The sequence below is a fragment of the Accipiter gentilis genome, chromosome 31 (assembly GCF_929443795.1).
Source record: "Accipiter gentilis chromosome 31, bAccGen1.1, whole genome shotgun sequence".
Taxonomy (NCBI): domain Eukaryota; kingdom Metazoa; phylum Chordata; class Aves; order Accipitriformes; family Accipitridae; genus Astur; species Astur gentilis.
This window is the reverse complement of record NC_064910.1, coordinates 1,364,005-1,384,536: the sequence shown is the minus strand read 5'-3', so window position 1 is coordinate 1,384,536 and position 20,532 is coordinate 1,364,005. Positions and strand designations below refer to the sequence as shown.

The 20,532-nt window shown below is 46.5% G+C and overlaps 1 protein-coding gene across 7 annotated transcripts in view; it reads right to left on the bottom strand.

The window, feature by feature from the left end:
- Positions 1-20,532, bottom strand: part of NAXD (NAD(P)HX dehydratase) — an 88,025-nt gene that overhangs the window by 47,690 nt on the left and 19,803 nt on the right. For 2 of the 7 annotated variants that reach the window (XR_007510233.1, XR_007510234.1), the window contains exons 1-2: positions 3,030-4,213; positions 1,311-1,682 (exon numbers count right to left, since the gene is read on the bottom strand). Coding sequence is in view for 5 of the 7 variants with exons in the window: in XM_049834670.1 (XP_049690627.1) it covers positions 1,311-1,682; positions 3,030-3,588 (931 nt within the window). In the remaining 2 variants the exon portion in view is untranslated. Of the gene's footprint in view, positions 1-1,310; positions 1,683-3,029; positions 4,214-5,055; positions 5,330-20,048; positions 20,275-20,532 lie in introns of those variants that run through there. The other 5 variants (XM_049834670.1, XM_049834671.1, XM_049834674.1 and 2 more) reach the window with 5 other exon arrangements.

Here is a 20,532-nt window from a genome sequence, read left to right as displayed (position 1 = left end):
TCCTTTTAATTTAAAAGTGAAAACAACATTTAAAACACAGAATCCATACGTACGCCATAATTTATCTACAGAAGTCTGCTGCCATCGAAGAAGGCTACAGACCAACTATCCACTCAAGAAGAAACACAACCAAATCAGCCAGCCTAAAGCCTCAACAGACCTAACTATGCAGTCCCCCACGCATTTTACAGGGAAACGCAGTATGTAACGCAGCACTGAAAAGGCTCCAAGATTCTCTCAGGAATCAGAGAATGCCCTTTAGGATCTGGCATGCTGGATTATTATTCAACGCTGAGGCTGGGTGGGTTTTTTTTTTTTTCCTTTTCAAATCACACTTTTTTTCCTTCCAAGCAGTGTGAAATTCAGAATTAAAACAGAACAAGACTTGTTTCGTTTCCAGGCGGCAGGCTACAACCACCGAGCCTCAAGCTGACTCTGGTTCCAGCACCAATAGAGTATCCCTGTTTTCCTCCTGCCCATGCAGTCTACCTCCACGCACAAAGACACTACGATAAAGATAAATGACACGGAGCCACAGATCCCGAGAAGTCTGTTAATGAATGCTAATATCTGATTATCAGCTTCTGGCCCACAAATAAGGTACAGAAGGAAAAGTCTGTGCATAAATACCAACTCTAGAGTTACTGCTTTGCCTTTTTTCTTTAAAATAAATTCAGATGCCCAAAGAATTTATAAACGCACTGGTGTAGAAGAAAAACATATGCCTGTATTTTCTCCTTCTACTACAATAATATGATGTTTAATTAAAAGATAAGATTCAAAATTTTGATTGAAGGAAATTTATTTTAAAGAAGCTGGATTTTAACATTTGACTTACTTCAGCGCAGGCAAAACTCCACCCTTTTCCCAACCCTGAAAAAACATATGCACAGCCTTAACTTCACATACTGGGTTAGGCCCATTAACTTCAACAGCAGCAGAATTTCCGCTACAAGGTACCTAATGTTTCCAGATAGCTTTCAGCAAATGTGCTGCTTGCCTTTTATATACAAAACTTCTCCTAACTTCAGTTTACAGAGACGTGAATGTGGAAAGAAGTCCCCCATGTTTACAGGGTTCAAAAGGTGTTATTTTGCTTATTAAAGTCTGTTATAACTAATGTATCTATATTAAATAATCAGTACAATGGTACGAATGATGTTTTAATTTCATTTTACATCAGACAGACACCTTCACCACAATGTTAAATAATTCCAATTAGCTTTTATTTTCAAAAGCTACTTACTACCAGTGCTTTCACACAGGAGTTTAAAAAAAATAGCTTTTATTTATGCTATAGAAGAAAGTACCTATCGGTGGAGAAAGTGCTGCTGTCATAGCATTATAATTAAAGTTATCCCCATATGAACGATGGTTCGCTCTCTGAGGTGGACTCGCTGGTATAGATTGTGACCTTTGTGATACCGTAGAAGAAATTCCTGCCAACATCTGTCCCAACATCTGTAACATCTGGAGCTCTCGAGCATGCTCAGCTTCCCGACGCTTGTCCTCAATTTTGAGCCTCTGCTCTTCGTATCTGTAAAATTTCTCTTCCGTGTCCACGCTCTGCTGCAGGAATTTTTCCATCATTTTATCCAACGTTAAATTTGCGTGGCGTTTTTTTGATCTTTTGGGCTGATTGAGAGGTGGGGTAATAGTTGGAGCATTGATTTCTTTAAAGCCTAAAACAAAAAGAGAGACAATTATTTTTCTGAAGAAAAATAATTTTGTAAGAAAGCAGCAAAAAAACCCCCTCCCTATGAGACGTGCACCCAACGTGTCACAGAGTTGTTATACTTTTTCAACGCGAATTGTAATTATTTCAGCTATTTTAATTTCAGAGTACCGAAGCAAAACCACAAGCTTCTACAAAGTTATGAAGGTAACACGAAAAATCGCAGAGAGGCATCTTTTAACTGTTGTAGTACTAAACTTCAACAATAGGAGTCTTTTTGATCTTCTAAAAAGGTTTAAGTGAAGGCTATTAAATAGTTCGGCCTCATTTATGTATTGCAGGTAATTACATTAATCTAAATTGAGTTTCAGTCTGTTGGCATTCTGGATTTGCACTTCAAAAGAACATTAGTGTAAACAACTCTTTGATGGGGTTTATGTGTAAAAAGAAGGTTGGTTAAACGTCAACCAATTGGCAGATTCCTCAGTGATGTCAACTTCTGAAGACAGGTTCACGTTTGTATTAAAACCACGGCATTAATCTAGATTTAAAACAAACAAATAACACCGCCCTGCCCCCCCCCCCCCCCCCTCCACAACACAAACAGGGAGCTGAGGGTGAAGAACGAGCAAGGAGAGGACAGGCTTTATCTACGGGCTGTGTCTGCCCGCAAGCCCGCTAAAGTTAGAAGCGGTGTTTCTGAAACAACTCGAGCAATTAATTACGTAAAAGCTCACCCCTAGCTTTCTGGCCCATCTGCAACAATAAGCAGATTTTTCAGGTATTATCGTCATCATCGTTTTAATACCGATTAACGCAAGTGCACCCAGTCCGCAGGGAAGGGGAAAAATCCCCCAGCGAGCAGGACGCCCGTTTTCTTGCACTGCGCTACCTGACACTTTTGTCCGGATCATCCCCGCGCCGGTCTCCCACCGCTAAACGCCGATTAAAACTCTCTACGCTCTCCATCCCCCCCCCCATCTCCCCCTACCCGGTCTGCAGCATTCCCCCCCCCCCCCCCCCCCCCCCCCCCCCGCAGCAGCCCACTCCCCTTCCAGGCGGCCTCGGCCGTGGCCGGGGATGGGAAGGGGGGGGGGGGGGAGGGGGTACCTCGGGGACGAGGAAGGTGCTGGGGATGGAGTGGGGGGGGCACGGGCGGGTTTCGGAGCGCAGAGGACGGGGCGGGAGGGAGCAGGGCAAGGCAGAAGCCACTAGAAGCACGCTAGCTGGAGAGGGGCGCCGGCGGTCGGGCTGCGGGAGCCCGGGGGGGGCCGCGGGGCGAGGCGGGGGACACGCACACGGACACGGCAGCAGGGGCCGGGAGCCCCCCCTCCCCCCCCCGGCGGCTACTCACCGTCGCCCGGCGGCACGGGGATGGCGAAGGGGGGGCACTCCACCTTGATGGGGTGGTCGGCGTAGGAGGAGCACTCGCCCGAGTCCTCGGTGAAGTTGTCGCGGGGGGACTCCAGCTCGGCGTCCTCGTCCAGCTCGGCGTCCACCTCGCGGCTGTTGTGCGGCGTGCCCGGCGTGGGCGGCCCGGCCAGCGGCCCCGCCGGCTGGGCGCCGTCGGGCGGGGGGGCCAGCGGCTCCGGGGCGCCGTCGGGGCCCCCCCGGCAGCTGAGGATCCGGTCCATCTCGTCGTAGTACTTGCATATCTTGCGGGCGTGCCCGTTCTTCTTCAGCCCGTCCCGGGCCTGGTAGTACTGGCGCTTGAGGCCCTTGATGCGGATGCGGCACTGCTCGGGGGTGCGCTCGAAGCCCAGCTCGGCCAGGCGGCAGGCCACGTCCCGGTACACATGGCTGTTCCGAAAGTTGCCGTCCAGCGCCGACTGCACGTCCGCCTCGCCCCAGATCTCCAGCAGCGCCCGCGTCTCCAGGTCCGACCACAGGAAGCCCCGCGTGTTCGTGATCATCCTTGGCCGGCCGGGGTCACTGCAATGGCCGCGCACCGGGGAGAGGGAGGGAGGGAGGGCGGGCGGGAGGGACGGAGGGAGGGGGAGAGCGAGGGAGGGGCGGAGGAGGGCGGCGGGGAGGAGGGAGGGGGGGGGTTTAATGCCCGCTCGCCGCTCTCCCGGCGGGCGCCTACGCCGGCCCCGGCCGCGGTGCGGCGGGAAGCGGCGGGCAGCCGGGCCCCGGGCCCCGCATCCCAGCCCGGGCCGCCGCCAGCCCGCACGGGCGGACGCCAACAAAACTTTCCGGGCGCCGCTTTGCGCTGCGGGCACCTGCAAAATGCTGGGGGGCGGGGGGTGTGTTTAAAAAAAAAAAAAAAAAAAAAACCACAAAAAAACAAAAAAACCCCAAACACAAAACAACCCTCCCCCCCCCCCGGCTCGCCCCGCTCCGAAAACAATGATGATAAATGGAAAAACAAACGGGCGGCCCTCTCCCCCGGGGGCAGGACGCGCCAGCCACCCCGCTCAGGCAGTCACCCGTGGGCGGCCGCTCCCCCACCCCGGGCTCCTCCGGGAGCGGCAGGACCACGGCGCCGGCTCGGACTTGGAGGCCCTGCTCATCACAGTGCGCCTTCCTCCTCCCTCCCACACTCCCTCCACCCCCCGCCGCAGTGGAGGGCGATCCCTGCACACCCACCCACCCACCCACCCACGCACAGACACGGGCAGGGCGCTGCAGGCTCGGCGCACGGCGGCCCGCCGCTCCGCTCCGCGCCCTACCTCAGCCCAGCGCACCGCCGCGCCGGCGCCGGAGGAAACAGCCCCGCTCCCTCCCCGGGGCCGACCGGAGTCTCTCTCAGCCCCGGCTCCCGCAGGCCCGCACTACCGCGCACACACACACACACACGCACGGGAGCCGCGGTGCTCTGCTCTGCGGCGCGGGGGAGACCGGGCGCAGCCGGCTCGACTCGGCTCGCCCCCCCCGAGGGCCGCCACTAAAGCCCCCGCCCGCCTCCCGGAGGCCGCCGCTGGATCGGGCAGCCCCTGCCCTCGGCGGACCCCTGGGAACGGGGGTGGCGGTGGTCGGGTTTGTGTGCGCTGCCCCCCCCTCCCCGGTCCCCGGCCATCCCTTCGTAAGGCAGGTGAGCGGCCCGGCCGGCCCCCCCCCCCCGCTCCCTTCCCGCTGCAGGCGGGGACGGGTTTCATTGTGGCGGCCCCCCCCCCCACCCCGGGCCCCACAGCCGCCCACACGCCGCCCCGGCCCCTGCGCCTTCGCTTCGGTTTTGCTCCGCGAACCGTCCTCCGCCGGGAGGTGCGGGGCGGCGGTGCCCAGCCCACCTCCCCGTCACGGGGGCCCGCCGCCGCCTCCCCCCCCCCCCCCCCCTCCCTCCCTCCCTCAAGCTCCCCCACGGCCCCCTCGGCGTGCAGCCCCCGGCGCCTCCCCGCGGGGCGGGTCCCGCCAGAGCCCCGCCGCGGAGGTGTTTATACCTTCGTCACGCCGCGGCCAGAGGGCCGCGGTCAAGGCCAAAGCCAGCGCAGCCAGGGCGCCGGCGGCAGCAGCAGCAGCAGCGCCCCGTCCCCGCATCCTCCCGGGCAGGGAGGGGGAGAAGGCCGGGGCTGCGGCGGGGCCGCTCCGTTCCGCTCCGCGCTCTCCCTCTTACCTCGCCAGGGCGCGGGGCTTCCGACACCCCCCGCCAAGCGCGCAGGCAAGCGGCGCACACAACTCATCGGCGCGGCTTCCGGGCCGGGCAGGGCCGGGCCGGGCCGGGCAGGGCAGGCCTACGCGGTCGCGCCCGCCCGCCACCGCTCCGCGCCTCCCCGCGGCGAGCCGCGGCCGCCCCCGGCGGCAGCCAATGGCGGCGCGGGGCCTGCGCGGGCGGGCCGCGCTGAGGGAAGGGACCGGCCGCCCGCCCGCGGAGCCGGCCGGGGCCGCTGCGGCCTCCTCCGGCGGCGTTGGGCCCGGCGCCCTCGGGCCTCCCGCCGGCCCCGCCGCTGGGTGCCGGGCGGTGAGGTGAGGGGCTGGGCCGGGAGGGGAAGAGGTAGAGCCGGGAGCGCCCGGCCCGGCTGTCAACGGGGCTTCGGAGCCGCTTTCCCGGCCCTTTTAATGGGCAGCAGTTAAAACCTCCGAGGAACGGCGGTTTATTGCTCCCGGCGTGTAAAAGCCCTTCACGCCCCTCACCTCGCCGGGCGTTTCTGAGCAAACCCCTGATGTACGAGTGTCGCTCCTTCCCAGGCTGCTCTTCCTAGCTCGGATACATCACTTTAGACCAGTACTCTTACAGTGTTTTCTTTAAAACGCACCAAAGCTGGCGGAAATAACCGGCTGATGTTCACCTCTGGTCCTACGGCACCTACAGAATCTAGACAATGCATCGAAATGCAGCGGCACCCGGGAAAAACTAACGTGACGATACGCATGAGAAATCTGAAGTGTTAACGCTGAAAAACAGCTGCAATTTCTGCTCTAGACTCCTGGGTATTTCAGGCAAGAGTGTCGTTATTAATTCACAGAAGCTTCTAGCCTAAATACAGCAGTAAAATGTCAATGTTTCAATCAATATTTTGAAGGGGTGAAGATAGACAACATTTTCCTTTACTGTTTTGTGTAACATAGGAGCTGTGGTCAAACAGACCTGCTGGTTTTACCCGGACCAAACCCAAGCAGGAGAGATTCATGCCCTTCAGCTTCAGAAGCATCACTTAAAACAGCCGTGCTGTCTGTGAACTGCATGACAGACAACCTGAGCTTGTAATAACCCAGACTGAACGGTAACCCAGGTACCAGAGCAGGAACCTCGATGCCTGACATGTTCACTGTCGGGTATTAACTTGTTTATGGAAAAGTTACCTCTTCTGTAGGTCCTGATACCTGGTATGTTTTTAAAGGCAATACCGGGTCAGTAAAATTTGCCCTCTATTCAGTCTGCACAAGGAATGCTTTTTACCCTTTGATTATCTGACTGTGTGGCAACCCAAAAGAGAGATTCAATGGCCAATCACTTTAATTTTTACATGAGTTATAACACAGAAAAAAAGGTGGTCCGGTTGTTGAACACCACATTTCTTACACTCATGTTTTGATTCCAGCTGGAAGGATAAAGAGCGTGTAGATTTCCTGCAACTCCAGCACTGATTTAACATCTGGAAAAGAGCAGGGAAAGAATGATGCGGATGGTTTTTTCATCCCATCCAGTATTCTCTGGCTCCACCAAAAACATGTCTTGTGCCCAACAAAAGAGAGAGGAAGAAAGATATAATCGTAATGTTGTTTTTCACTGGTTCTCTGGTTTCCCTTGTAGCAGAGATAGAAGCAAGTTCTTCTGATGCTGTGGATCCCTCAGAAGTTGTTTGTGGAATCAGTGAAGTTTCCAGGACCCAATTCTCAATTCATATGTAGAAGAAAACCTAAGGGTATCTGTGGGCTTCCTCCATGCCAAAGTTGTCTGGGTTGTTAAACACAACCTTGACATCAACTAAAACAGCCTTGCTACTACTGTTGGCCAACATGAGTGTAAAAACTTTGAGCAAAACACATTGCTGCTCCTCAAACATTCTGCTGCTCTGCATCTAACTCAAGGTACCTTTTCTTGGTATAGTACTGTCTGCCATCTCTATACCATGTACAGTATAAATCCATAACTACTAGTGCCATCTCTCAGTCTGGCATCAGCCATGTTACTTAACCGGGGGATGAGGCAGGGAAAAATAGCCTTTTACAGAACTACAGAAGGCAAAAGGTGTAGGAGGCAAAAGTTCACATGCCCATCATAGAGAAAGAGCGACTTAAAGAGGCATTTACTTCTTTAGATATATACTGTACTGTGCATTTTTTATTGAATTTCCTGTTCTGGCAGCCCTGTCACTTTGCTTGCCTGTCTGCTTGTCCCTCTCTTACATGGAGGGAGGAATGACCCTGCAAAGTTCCCTTTCGTGCTTTGGGCAAAATCCTTCCGGCTCCCATCGCTTATTGCTCCATTGCTTATTGCTCCATCGCTTATTGCTCCATTGCTGGCCCCTACCTCTTTCTCAGAGCCTTGCCCCTCTTTCCCTTGATCTCAGTCTTCAGTTCCAGCATTTTAACCCTTTTCTAGCTGCATTGTCACCACAACATAGCCTCCTCATTAGTGGATTAATTACAGCAGCCTCTTCCTCCCCTGCTACACAAAGAAAGGCTAGACATCAATGGCTGACCTGAGAATGTCCTACTACTGTCAAGATAGGCAAGAGCTCAGAGGTTTGACTTAGTAGTAGATGGCAGAAGTCACCGACAGCTGATGCTTGCTGGGAACAGAATGTATATGCATAGATAGGGTGAGGTATGGACTGCAAGCTAGATGTTCCTAGGGAGATACCCCAAAATAGTGACCACTCTGGACCATTTTGCGGCTTCTTCTGCAGGTTCCTGCCGAATCTTTGTTCACAGTATTTCTGCTTTTTGCTTCTGATCACTTTGTACCCACTCAGCACTTCAGCCCAGGTCCTTGCAATCCATTTGGTAATCGTTGTGCAACCCTGTCTACCCAAGGCATTCCACGGTGAACGTGGACAGCAGGTGGCAATAGCAGAGCTTGCAACATCCTTTGGTTGCGTTCTCTCCACTCAAGTAATTGTCAGCCTGTACTGGAATCACTATTTCATATTATAAATATTATAAACATACCCATGTTAACATATTCATGTTAAATAACAGCAACAGGAGGTCTAAGCATTCATGTGGAGTGAGGGAATGGAAGAACTCAGAAGTAGTAAGTAGCTTTAATTGAAACTGCCCGTAAAATATGACCAAAGATTTCTTTGTTCTTGAAATCTGGAAGCACTTTTCATCGTGAAAAAGACAAAAAGTGGGAAGTCTTAATTTCACTTGAATGTTTACCTAGCTAAATTATAGGAGTTGGATTTGATAGTGGTAATACAGAAGGCAGTAATGGTATATGTGTTAAAAAGGGGGGCAACCCTGCAGGTGTTATTATAGGAGTTGGATTTGATAGTGGTAATACAGAAGGCAGTAATGGTATATGTGTTAAAAAGGGGGGCAACCCTGCAGGTGTTATTAGCAGTAATATTTACTGCCATTAAAGTGAGTGGAATGAGCATGTTTTACACCAGATATTATGTTTCTCTTAGTACAGGACGAAATGTATTTTTGTATGGTGTAAATTTTAGTTTGTCAGTTTTCATGTCTCTAGGCTGCAAGGAAACTAAAAACAGAGTAAGATGACCTGAAGCTACAAGAATTATTCCTGTCACTACACTTCTGTGCATTTTTATATTCAAGAGAAAGGATAGCAGCAAGCAATTAACAACAAGCTGTTACAAAAACACATCAGCATGCTTTGGTTTACCTATAAAGTTTACTAAACAGGAATGTCACATGGGCTGAAGAAGGGAAAGGAAACTGTAAATGAGAAGAAATATACCCACACCTGATTAAATGCTGTGTACTAAGTTAGTCCCTACAGCTTCTGTAATTCTTCATATTTTTACCAGGGCCATACAGATACTATCACTTCTAGACATATTCAGTACACTAATATTTGTCAAGCCCTGTGCTTCACTAGATATTTTTTGTTTTATCCAAAGTGAACAGCAAGGATTTTTTTTCTTTTTGCTGAGTGTTAATGGTGAAAAAACCAGATATCAAGGAAACAATAAACAGAATGTGTCTGCTTTGTCCTCCTCTTAGAGCAGGCAATAAGAATGATCTATGTACTGCAACAGAAGTGAAGAGGGGTTTTTTGGGCTCACCCAATTTCTTCAAACAAGTTCCTGGTATCTAGTGCAAAAAACCACACATAAACTTGCACACCTGTCAAGCAACATCCAAAAAGTTAAAACAAATGGTCTCTTTTTCAATAGGGAATAATGAGACTTAAAGTAAATACTGTGGAGGGATACAGTTTTCCATAAAACTGCTTTTGCTTTGTCCTTTGGCGGCAGAAGGTAACATTTGCCAAATCCATTAACTTACACAATTTAGAACACTGCTATTTTTATGAAATATACTACTTATTTATACCACTTTTTAACTGTTCAACAGCTACATCATGTTTTATTTTAGTTGTGTTGTAGCTTTGCCTGGGTATTGTTTTATCCATTGTACATACACAAAAGTCAACCCCTTGCTCAAAACTCAGCTTTATGTGCATTTAAGAGAGACACGGATACTCAGAATGATGGACAGATTTGTAAAGGATAAACTGGTTTTAGCTTAAGTGACACAGTTCAGTTCAGTCCTGGAAACAGAGTATATATTGAACATGACTGCTAGAACATGACTACATGCTATATCCACAAAGGGAGTTGAACGCTGAAGGGTTCCCCTTTCAGGTACCTTGCTTCCTTTTTTTTTTCTTTCTGGCAATACATTCCAAGTCATCTCACAGATCCAGCATATCAACTTCAGTAGTTGTGTCCCCAGGTTTTTCTGGAGACTTTGTAGCTGCTTTCCCCACAACCCCCTAAGGCCTCCATTTGTAGGCAGTCTCAGATTGCTATAATGTCACAGGTGATGTCTGCCTCCAGTGGCTTCTGGAGTTGTGCATAATCTTGTTGCCCAAAGGAAAAAGCTGTAGTTTTCCTTCCTCCCTGTGAGAGCTGTTCATGTTACGTATTCCTGAGATCTCATATGTGGAAAATACACTCGAGTCCATAATATGCCTGCTCTTCAATATATAGGTGTTAAAATTTAACATGCATACCTGAGTTTGATTACAGCATCCTCTACTTGAAAGTCAGCATATATGCATGTGTATTATTTCTTCCTGTTGTGGCCACAGCTGTATAAGTGTATGGGCAGCAGCAATTCATTTTCTTCATGCCAAGGCTAGCTCTGCAAGTTTTACTGGTATAATTAATCCCACTGGGGGAGGAGAAGGTCATTTAAAAAATAAAAGCCAAAACAGGGTAAGAAAGAGGGTGGGTATAACTATGTTGTTATAAAGATGACACATCAGAATGATGATTTTCCTTGCTGTATGGGAATAGCTATCCCAGTATAAAGCACCTTTATACAAATAAAACTGTAGACTTGTTAAGAAGTTGAGATAGCAGGGAAATTGTGTTGCTTTAGTTGTATCATGATAATTAAAACGGTACCTATTTTTGACAGACAAGCCCCAAATAACCTATGGCAATTTTAAGTTACTTCATTTGGCCAATGGTTTTCCACAAAGAAGCTTGTCCTTTCATGTGAAGTAAAATAAACTTTTCAAACCTACATTTCTATTTTCTGTCCTTCATTGTTGTTAACACCTTTCCCAGAAACGCATGTCACGTCAATGAATCCTGTTCTCCTAATAGCACATTTTCATGAAGAGTAGTATCTCGCTGACTCACCTCTTCAACACCATGCAGGGAGAGGAGGGCTAAAAGCCCTCTTCAGGTACCCCCGCTCTGCAAATAAGGACTCCAGGACACTCCTCTTACCTTCCCCATTCTCTAATTATACATTCCACTCCCTCAGGCTAGCACCCCTAACCTTTGCATCCCCAGTCCCCCCTTCTCTTCTCTTGAATACCTCCTTGTCCCACTGCAGAGCACGCTTTGGTCCCAGCACTAGGCTGAATGTGAGGGAACACCTTTGCAGTGGAGCAGGCGCCGCAGCTGGGCACCGAGCCTCACACACTTTTACTGGATTGCTCTGCGCTTCCATACAATATACTCTACGTGCCACAGGTGAGCCATTTCTGCAGGTGACAGCAGAGGACCAAAGAAATAGTCTGTAAGCCGCCTTCTGCCCAGTTGTCAGCTGGCGAGTTACCTGCTGTAAAAGTCTTTTAAGGCACTGCCTTCCAAGTGGCCGTGAAGGCTTCCTCCTGTTATACGGAAACCAGATTATCACTGAACTTATTTGATCCACTCCTAGGGAGTAATAAAATATACATTTTGCTCAGTAAAAACTCCATCTGGTCTCTGAGATATATTGGCATGGCAAGCGTCCACCTTCTATTGCTGTTGCTTGCAGTCCCCATCCAGCCACTTATCAGTTCATCTGTCACAAGCAGCAGAAAGATTTCCCTTGCATAGACAAAAAGTCACCTCCCTGAGGCTTCTAGTAACTGGTCCTGCCTCTATTCTGGCAACCGAAGCGGCACATTTTAAGGTTGTAACAGCCTAAAAAGGATTTAACAGGCTGCCCCTTCTGCTCAGGCATTCAGAACTGCCTCTCTACAAAGAAACTGTGTAACGGGGAGGGAAAGCATTGGGAATTAAATATTAATCACTCTCGGTTTTTTTCTGGAAGAGCTCTTCTATAATGCTTCAGAGCAGACAGGAGTTTGCTGGTTAGGAAAATCAGCAAACCGAATGCCGTTCTTTTGAGATAAAATGTGATGCATTTCATTTGCAGCTGTGCATGCGCAGTCTTAATGCACCCTGTGTTTATCAGGTTGAAAAGCACTTTTATCAAATTCACCGAGGAAAAAAAAAGTGCCACAGGTTTGGGCTTAACTATCCTTCTGATACCTGTGGGTGAAGGCTGAGGCCTCAGGTCTTTCCTTTCTCAGAAGGGGGACCTACTTCCCTCCCTCTTAGGCTGAGTTTATTAAAGCTGCTGACCTGTTGCAGTTCCTGGTGATTACGCAAGTGACTCAGTCGCCTTTCAAAAGCATCACATTGTTTCAAGACAAAAACATTACTGAGTATTATCAGGATGGTAAATATTTGATGGAAAAAATACTCTTTATCAGGTTTAACAGATGCTTGCGGTTATTAGTTCTTCTGTCAAGTGTGTGTTTCTGCATGTGTTTCATTGACCCTGTTCAGAGGTGCCCTTCTCCCTCCTTGCTTTTTGTGCTGTTGAGCCAGAATCCACTAGTATAGTCATTTTCTTGAGGGACAAAGCTTCTCAGACTTGTTTACCAGCCGTAAGATTAATCTTAACTACCCTCCAGTGATTCTAGGATCTCAAAGACATGGAAAGGACACCTATTGATACATTAACCTATGAACATCTCAGGTATGTTCACAGGTTAATGCATCAGAGTTTGGAGATCCAATTTTTGCTTTTTCTGGGCTTCCAAAGTCTCATGTCTGTTACAAAAAGGCAGCGAGACTGTTCAGTATGGGTAAAAAGACTCAGAATTGGAGGTCAAAGTGACAAAGGACAAAGATGACCTAATTGTGGAGGTGTGTGAGGACTGTTTCAGAGTAGTGGAAAGAGTGGAAATAAAGGAGGTCAAAGAGTTTCAGAAGATACTTCTGACTATTTTTGCCAGGTCATGAGCTGTAACGGGAAATATGGAGTGTAATTCAGTTTCAGATTGTAGACATCTAAATTTAGCTATTAAACGTAGGCAACTGCCTGTGAGCCACATACCTAAACTTCCATTTCAAGCGATGGAGACCAAGTCCTTAGAGTTACTGGGGCCTGGAGAGCTACCGAGCTCATTCCTAAATTAGACACCTACGAGGCCAGTCAGTCAAAGACCCACTCCTGCTGCCGCTAAGGTACTTCTTAAACTTTGGCAAGTCTATTTGGCACGTACCCAGCTGCCTGGAGTTCCCCGAAGGCAGGGGAACCACACACATCTCTCTGGTGACTGTGTTGGCAGGGGGAAACTACGAACCTGTTTGCCTACACAGAAACACTCCAGATGGTTGGGACAGCTGAGTGTAATGCATCCTTCAGTGCAAGCCTCCTTGAATGTCCCAAAAGCTGCTCATATACTTGCTTGTTTCACATGGTAGACACATGAAGGACGTAAACATGGCATCAGCTGCTCCTGGGAAGCCCAAGAACTTCATCTGTTCAGAGTCCCTCTGCCAGCCTTACTAACATGGGCATAGTCTTGATGGTGAGGCTGTGGACAGGAGCTGTAGGACTTGGGGCTCTTTGATAAGAGTGCCCAGATATGTCTGCAGTGAACACTATTAATTGAAAAGATGTGGCATGACAACCCTGGCACTTTATACATATGGGGTATATATGGAACATATAGGGAAGGCTAAAACCAAATCTTATAGCTCCAGCGCTAACATCTATAGCTCACTGGTTTACAAGAGAAAGGGAACTTTCATGTATTTCATGTATTTCTCTTTTATCTTACCCTCTACTCAACCTAAAAGGAAAAAAAAAAAAAAGCCCAAACAGACCAACAGTGACATTATCAGAGCTTATTTTTATCTCTTTCTTTGCTGAGTTCACTAACAAGGTTACAAATCTTTTTGGTATATTGCACAAGGATGACAAGAATTTAACTACTAATGGATTTTCACAGTAGAACATAAGATGAGTACAGAGCATTTCTGGAAACACAGTTTGTTTACACAGTTCGACATAAGATGTGTGAACACACGAATACTTAAGAGCGGATATTAAGAATAGATGCCATCGGCTAACATAGGAGGATATATGCATAGATAATTGACTTGCACTTCATGAGAAAGTTCTTGGTCCCTCGCTGCTCATTGCACATTCCCTTCACAAGGTATTCGTGGTACACATCTGCCTTAAAAGCATCATCAGCTTTGTCCGTGCCACCGTTTCTACACGGTCATGTCCTTTCTTGCTGTTGTTAGGCTTCTGTTTGCAACTAAAGGCTGTTACTTCCATCTGCTGTGGGCAGAAATCTGCCTCTGAAAGACTCTCACTGTCCCTTGGCAGCGTGCCACAGAAACGTTCCTCCACAAAAACAGCAGCCATCAGGGCCGGATTTTAGGGACTGCAGGATCATCTTCAGTACATAACAGTGCACCTTTACATTAGTTATTATTAGGTCCCTCCAGGAGATGAATTTTCTGGGCCTGGACTTCTGAGCCTCTTACATTTCCCAGAGATAGGCAAAGTGACTGATGTACAGCTCATGCAAACACAGAGCAGCCTGGCAAGTTGCAGTGCTATGAATCTTCTCCTACTTTTTCTCACTTTTAAGCAAGAGAGCTTGAAAGAGAAGTGATTCCTCTCTCACAACCCATATATATCACTGTGCTCTGCTGTCTGCCCAACAAAAGATTTCCTCTCTCCTGTACCCTTTGTAATCATTATTGACAGCATGATTCTTCTGATTGCCAGATTTATAACCCAAGCATCACCTTCAGATTGAAACTTGTTTTCAAGTTCCTTGTGTCCAAGCTATGCTTAAATTTTTGCCTACTGTTCTGAGGAAGCGATCTTTCCTGTCCACTCACGCACCGAAAAGCTTGTAAAATACAGGCACTGGAGTATCAGAAGAAGAGTGAGAACTGCTATTTTTTTGTCAGAATCCTTGTCTGTAATTCTTGTCACACACAGAAGCACTACTCACTGATAAAGACCTTGTTGCACTAGGAATTGCACAAAGCTTGTAAAAAGGACAGGGTCCCAGAAAACTTTACAAACCAAGTGTACGAGAAAACACTCGGGTGGATACAAACAAGCAGATGGGAAAATCAAGAAGTCATTATTGGTCAGCATGGGGGTGACAGTACTTTGTGCATACCTGCAGTATAAGAGTTTCAAGATTTTTGCTGGAAAGCTTTGAAAAGCACAATGCATTCACTGCATAAATGTTTATGGCATTCTTCTCCCATATGTGATGGGTGCATGGGAGGAAGCACCAAAGGGATGCATCGAGAAATGTAACAAATGGCCAGCTGGTGTCTGGAATCAGTATCTTTATAGAGAATCAGGGGTGACAACACAGTGCAAACATGCCAGGGAAGTTCTTGAAAATTAAGATAAAGACATATTTGATAAAGGAGAAAAAAGAGCAGAGAATGAATGTGGAGTTCAAAGAAAGTGATGGAGAGGAAAGAAAAGAAATGAATGGAGGGCAGAAATGGTTACATATGGTGGTAAGGGTGCAACCTTTAGCTCAGCAAGTCCCTAAGCTGCTGACTATGGGAAGAAAAAGAGGAACCCTCTACACTTCTAATTTTCTGTCCATGGTCTAAGCATCTCTGGGACTCCACAGGTGACTCCAAGGACTGTGAGATAAGGTAAATACAAAAGAGAAGTCTTGCAAGTAGGGTTAGGCATTTGCACTGGCAAATTGGAAAGTTTGGAAACTTTGTGCTGAGAAGTAATGGTCTGTACACTATTTTCCCTAAATACACCTAATGACCAAAAGTAGGGTATGAGTTCAGATGCCATGTTTTTGTTACCAGGACAGATGGAAGAATGAAGGATGTATATAGGATGTGGGACTCAGCACCAGAAACTTATCTGCATTACAGTTACAAATTTCTTAGCTGTATTTAGCTGGCTAGAGAAAAACTATGATGTCTGACTAAGATACTGGTATCCAAATAATTCCAATTCATACACAGTCCACATTAGATTATTTGCAGGATACAAAAGTGTCTCTTAAATTTGTTGAGTTTTCCCTCCAACCACTCAGCACCTTTTGCACTACAACCCGTTACCCCTGGAACATCTCTGCCTTCAGAGCCGCTCACCTCGCCACAGCCTTTTTTTCCCCTTAATATAAAATAGAAGAAGTTTTGAACAACACATTACTTATAGTGAAACTCTTGTCATTTAAAAGTTAGCCTATTAATCTAAAAGTCAATCTACTGATTCAGTTCTGGATGAATAAATCGAGAGAGTGGTTCATTTCATTCCTTAAATATAAGCATGTACTTACATTTGCACAGATATTCTAAGTCTTTTAGGGTAGAGCTTCAATTTTTTCCTGACCTTGATATCAAAACTGTGGTTCAGGTGCACTCGAAGGTAAATCCTGTAAATCCTGTCACTGATATCCCACACTGGGGGACCTGTTCAAGTACATCACCAGCCCCTCCTTTCTCATGTGTCTAGGTCTTCCTTGAGTGGAAAAGAGCCTCATGGAAGGAAAAGGAGCACAAACATCTGGCTTTTCCCCTAGTATGCAGTCAAGGTGGAGTCAGAATGAGTACCTGGACCCCAATGCTCTTTGATCTATGACATATTATACCAAATAATCTCTACTTATATTTGTTATGTAAGAGTGGTATGATTTTTTGAGCTGTCAGACATGGTACACAAATCTGTAACTACTTTACAAAGCAGGTCACAAAATCCAGGAAGGGGAAGAGGTTAACAGGACTGTATTCAAAGGCCTTTGGCAGCCACTTCCGTCTCTTTCCTGTATTTTTTATACTAATCTCTTGAAATTTTGTTATGTTGTTTTCATATGTGTTTTCCACATTTATTTGCTTGAGAATATTTATATGTTGTTATTATTGAGGTGTTTATGTGTCCGTGACTGCTCTTCTCAGGATTCTTCTCATTTTTAAAATGTTCATTAATACCTTTGAGAAAATAGAAGCATGTGCAATAATTAGTAGACATAGCAAACCTCAGAAAAACTGCTTAGGTTTCTGAGCTCTCGGTTTTAATTCTGTCTGTCCCTTTAATGTCAGCTGAACACTTAATACTGATGAGAAGAGAGCTGGTTGCTCAGACATGGATGTAAAACATCTGCTGGCTGCTGTATAAGCATGAGACTTGGAACAGCTTCCACTCACTGTGCACCTGACTTTTTTGAAAATGGTCCAGTTTTTGTGTTTGTGAACTGATTTGGTGCTTTTATTCATCACAGAGCATCTCCTCATTCCCTCTTTATCCATCTTTGAATGTGTGCCACACCATCTGAAAATAAAAGATTGAATTGGAAGGATAGCAGTTGGTTTTTAGCTTGTACACAGTTCTTCCAATATTTCCTTTAGTTAAAACAAAAAGAAGTGATTTTTGGAGTGCCTGCAAGTCTGTGTGACTCTGTCTCCCTTGCCACAGGTGGCAGAAGTGAGAAAAGGAAACACACAAATGCTCACAAGCTTGGAGTTATGGGCAAGAGGCTGCTAGAGAATCTGCATAGGGGTGAAGAGCCTCTGGTCCCGCAGCAGCTGAACTGTGAGGTCTTCTTACTGAACAAGGTAAAGCTTGTGACTGGTTAAGTGTGCCTGAGAGATGAATTAAAACAGCAGTGCTGGAATCCACTCGCAATAGAGAAATTTAAAGAGCTTCTGGGTCCCTGATTGTGGCTAGGTGAGCCTCCAGTGAGGAGAAACCTTTCCAGGGCTGCGACCCACCCTCAGAATGCTTCCTGGGCTGCTGGGATCTTTCAGCAAAATAGCACAAGATGGTTTGCAAGTACTGAATAGGTACATGTACCGTCAGTGGCTTCCTAATTCTGTAAAATGCTTTCTTTCCAACACAGAACACAGGCGTCTCATTCCGTGCTGGTGTGCATGTGCTCATACAGTTTGCCAAAAACTTCCTTTATGTTACAGGGGCAAATGGGGAGATGGGAACTTTATTTACAGTCGACGCAAAAGTAAGAGGGGATGCATTTCATTGCCTCTTTCCACTTCATCTTAGGCACTTTCTCAGAGCAGGACCTGCACAGACATACGCACCCGTATAACCTCAAGTGTGTGCAAACTGATTTCCAGGGTGGGGTGGGAAGGTGTTGATGTGCTCAAAGTTAAGCACAAGGGTAAGAACTTACAGACCCAAAGCTGGAAACATAAGTTCTCCAGGGACAGGAGCATGCCTTCCCGGGCAGCTGGATATGCATGTTGTCAACAGCATGCCCTCATCCAAAATTCCTGTAACTGTGTTTGCTGGCACATCACTTGAATCTCTTGGTCATGCTTACTAGCTACAGATGGTGCTTCATGAATGCATCTACGCATGTTTTGGACTGAAGTTAGCTCCCTGGAGTGAGGGTGACGGGAGCCTGCTGGGATAGGTACTAGGTGCTATCCAGTGTCCAGCACAGCCAGGGCTTTGGGTCTTACCCAGAACCTGCAGGTACTATTGCTATAGAAATAATACTTTTTGCCTACTTTGTCAAGATAGGAGAGGATTTGCTGCTTTTTTAAAAATGGGAAATTATTATTTAGGATTTCAAAGATTTCTACAAGGTATATTTTTGCTCTTCTTTTTTCTGCATTTTTACCCCTTGCTAACCATGTTCACCGGATCACTTCTTACTCTCCTTCCAAACAGAATTTATGAATTGTGCCAAGAAGTGTTGGTCTTTTTAGGTCTCTGTCTCACCTGCACTGGACCAAATAGCTGTGGTGATTTAGGCTATAAACATTTCAACAGCTGCCTGCTCCTTCCCTTTGCCAAGGAGAACAAAATTCCTTCTTTTGGCTGGGCTACTGCAGTCCATAGGTCAGGGCAGCAAACCCACTTCATCTGCTTTTTAGCTACAATAAACTCTGAACTGGAACACTTAAAGTATGTGCTTGATTACACTGGTACTCTTCTGGGCGTGTGTGGATGGACTAGAAAGTTTTTTGGTGACTGTAGTGCCTTTGTCACGTCCCTCCTACAAGTGTCCTGTGAGAAAATAGGGAGACACGAATCTTCATTTTTGATTGTAGACAGAATCAGATTTGAGCTTATGCCAGTGGTTGTAACAAGGCTAAAGTGTATTTGCTTGGCAGGTGCATTCCCTATGAAGGTTGAAAGGCAAAGGTAGAACTCATTTGCTTTAATTTAGGTGTTTGAAGGTATTTAGCCTTAGATTGTCATTGTAGGCTCCTTTTATAATCAATGACCAGGGAAATGTACCATCAAAGTTGATATGTGTCATCCTAAAATGAATGCCTGTGAAAAGTTAGGCAAGTAGGAGAGACAATTCCTTTGTTTCCCTCCATTGTACTTAAAGAGAACATAGGGTACTAGCTCTGACTGCTGTGGATGACTGTGGATTGGGGGCAATATTTCAATGTTCACTGAACTTGGACATCCCTCCTCACAGGTAACAAAAGTAGAACACATCTATGAAGGTGTAAGAATCAGTGACAGAAGGACTTGAGATGATAGACAGTTACAGTGACCATCAGGACTGGATGGCTCTTCTCCAGGCACGATAAAGAATGGAACAGCTGACTTGTTAATAAATATCTACAAGTGATCATCTCACATTTATTATGCCATGCTGAGATGAAACCTTAACCCTGACTCTAACTCTAGCCCTAGGAATACCAGTTAAGTTATACATATTTTATTTTTGCATTATCCTGAAGGACAGAAATGTTGCTAACACTGAACTCATGCTAAAGAAATTCCAAAGAAATACCAACTAGTGATCGTAGTCTCATTACTAAGAATAGTAACTAGCAAACACATTAAGAATGACAAAATACGGAGATGCTTATGATTTAAGAGCAAATTATCAGCTTTCATAAGGATAAATTCTGACTAATTTTGTGTCTTTTTTGTAGCAAATTAATAAAGGAAGGGAGAAAGAAAACCAGGCAAATAATTTACTGGCTGAACTTTCAGACAACAGGCTGTAAAAGAAACTTGAAAACCATGGGGTTGTAGGTTCTATCATTAATCAAAACCTGCAAGAGAAAGGAAGCAAAGGACAATAAAATCAGCCTGAAGTGAGGTTAAATCTGAATTGTTCAAGTGACCAGTACCTGTAAAAGTTTCTTGTGTACCATCATCAGCCAGACTTAAAAAGATAATTAGCCAATTATCATAAAATGTGTGTAAAATTAATTAGCAACACATTACAGTTCTGAAAAATTATTTCAAGTTAGAGATTAGCACTTACTTTCCTCAAACTTCATTTCACCCAGCTATGCTGCAAAACCTTCCTACAGTATTATTTTGTTCAAGTGTCTCAGAGAGTGAAGAAGGATTCAGTTTCTTCATCCAAATCCCTGGAATACATCCATTTGCTAAGTTTCAGGTTCTGCATTTTTTGGTGTCCATGGAGCAGGATGGGAGGGCAGCTGGTCGCAGTTGCTCGTGCTTTATACCTCTTGACATATAAGAGCCTGGAAAAAAGCCGTGAGCATGCCATCATGAGTATGTTGGCTTGAACATTTGGCCAGTGGCATACAAAATAGAAACCCTGGTGCCTGACCCCAGCAAGCAAACCATAGACAAACTACAGCAATGCTGCCACAGAGGGAGAAGAAAGCAACCCACAAGGTAACACTGTGTGAGAACATCATAAAAATCTTATTCCAGACTTAAAACCTTCTCTGGACTTTTGTGTAGGTTCTCCACCTGCTTATTTTGTAGGGGCTGGT